This window comes from Hoplias malabaricus, chromosome 13 (genome assembly GCF_029633855.1).
Source record: "Hoplias malabaricus isolate fHopMal1 chromosome 13, fHopMal1.hap1, whole genome shotgun sequence".
In the NCBI taxonomy this organism is placed as follows: Eukaryota; Metazoa; Chordata; class Actinopteri; order Characiformes; family Erythrinidae; genus Hoplias; species Hoplias malabaricus.
The window spans coordinates 7,889,046-7,890,964 of record NC_089812.1 but is presented as its reverse complement, the minus strand read 5'-3'; the positions used below and the strand labels follow the sequence as shown (position 1 = coordinate 7,890,964).

At 40.0% G+C, this 1,919-nt stretch overlaps 1 gene segment (V, D, J or C); it reads left to right on the top strand.

The window, feature by feature from the left end:
• Nucleotides 1-443, top strand: LOC136664871 (Ig heavy chain V region XIG14-like). The segment is given in 2 exon segments: nt 1-43; nt 136-443. Coding segments are annotated over 2 exon segments (351 nt in total).
• Nucleotides 444-1,919: the final 1,476 nt, after the last annotated feature.

The following is a 1,919-nucleotide window of genomic DNA, read 5'->3' as shown; positions in this document are numbered from 1 at the left end:
ATGTTCTCTACATCTCTACTGCTCCTGCTGGCAGCTGCTTCCTGTCAGTTCCTCAGTAAAAAACACTCAACATAATTGAGATTATGTTCGTGTCCAAGATGATGAATCTAATCACTTTGTATTTCTGATCCACAGGTGCCCACTGTTATGAACTGACCCAGCCTGCTTCTGTGGTGGTCCGTCCAGACCAGGCTTTGACCATCAACTGCAAGGTCTCGTATTCAGTTACTAGCTATCACACAGGTTGGATCCGACAGCCTTCAGGAAAAGCTCTGGAGTGGATTGGATATATCAGCAGTGGTGGGATCACAGCTTACAGCGATAAACTAAAAAACAAGTTCACCGTCTCTAGAGACACTGGGACAAACACAATAACATTACAAGGACAGAGTCTGAACACTGGGGACACAGCTGTGTATTACTGCGCCAGATACACACAGTGACACAAACTAATGCACCCGTCTTACAAAAACCACAGCAGAGTCTCTAGAGTCAAGTTCCTCACTGTTTTGTACTTTTACATTTCACCCAGAGCGTGGGTCGTGGTCAAAGTGCTGCTAAAACAACAGACTCTGAAGACTGAGACTGTAGTGTTGATCATTTTATAAGATTCAGGACACAGTTCTGCCAAAATTAAAGAGAGACGACCTGGTAGACATCTACAGCCAACTTCACAAAGGGATACGACTGACTATATCCCCAAAGACCAACATCCAGTTCACCGAATACACTGCTCTGTCCATACCCACAAACCACACCCCCCCCCCCCCCCACACACACACACCCACACACATAATATTAATGCTAGATCATATATATTCTGATTACTTCATTGTTACAATATCTTAGAAATCAATAAACAATTGATCTCCAGCATTCTTTGGAAAATAAATCTCAAGAAAACACAGAATCAAATGGAATTTGGGAATTCTGGAAATGTGCTCAGATTAATTATGGTGCCATCATTTCATCAGGAGGGAAAATGAAAGTGGGAATTAGAGAATGAATTCATCCTCTGTCTTATGAGGGTTTTGGCCATTCCTTCACTGACCGTGGCTCAGTCTGGAGCCAAATGACATCACAAGGACAGATACATCTATCAATCTATTAATTATTGATCAGTGACTAAAAGCAGTGAGACCCTGGTACACTCTCAGAAAAAAGTGTAGAGGAATATTATTAGTCACTAAATGTACAAACAGATGTAAATGTACCTTTAAAAAAGGTACAACAGTGGTGTTAAAGTCCAGTTGTGTTCCCTAAAGGTACATTACATCCTCTTCTCCAGAAAGAGAGGTGAATATTTGAAAGCTTTCATTAGAAAGTTGTGTAAAATAAAATAATATTATATTTCATGGTGATAAAACAGGATGTATGACATCAGCACAATTTAAAACTTAAAATTATAATAGAATAATGTTCCCTAACTAAAATGTACTGAAAATGTACCTTTGAGGATATCACCACAGTGACAGATTTTGTGACAGTGTATGTCTTTATCACATATTTAGTGCTGACAAATCTACATTGTTGACTAAACCTGAAGTGTTACCAGCTACTGTTGTTGAATCACTTTTAAAAGTCCCTCCTTAATCATATGTGAGTATGTAAATTTCTAGTCCATTACCACTGTGAACCAGCTACTTCCACAAAGTGTATAAAACTCCTGGACACAAGCACCCAGACACAGAGCAAAGATGAGCTGGACTCTGCTGTTCCTGTTGGTCTCTGTACCATGTAAGTGGACACTGGTCATTGTTTTGATGCTGTAGCTGTCTCTTTATGAGAAAATATAATAATTCTAAAGGTTTCATGATGTGTTTCCTCTTCTCAGGCGTCCATGGCATCAGTCTGAGCTCGTCTCCTGATCAGGTGAAGTCTCCTGGACAATCAGTGAAGATTTTCTGTCAAATCTCTGG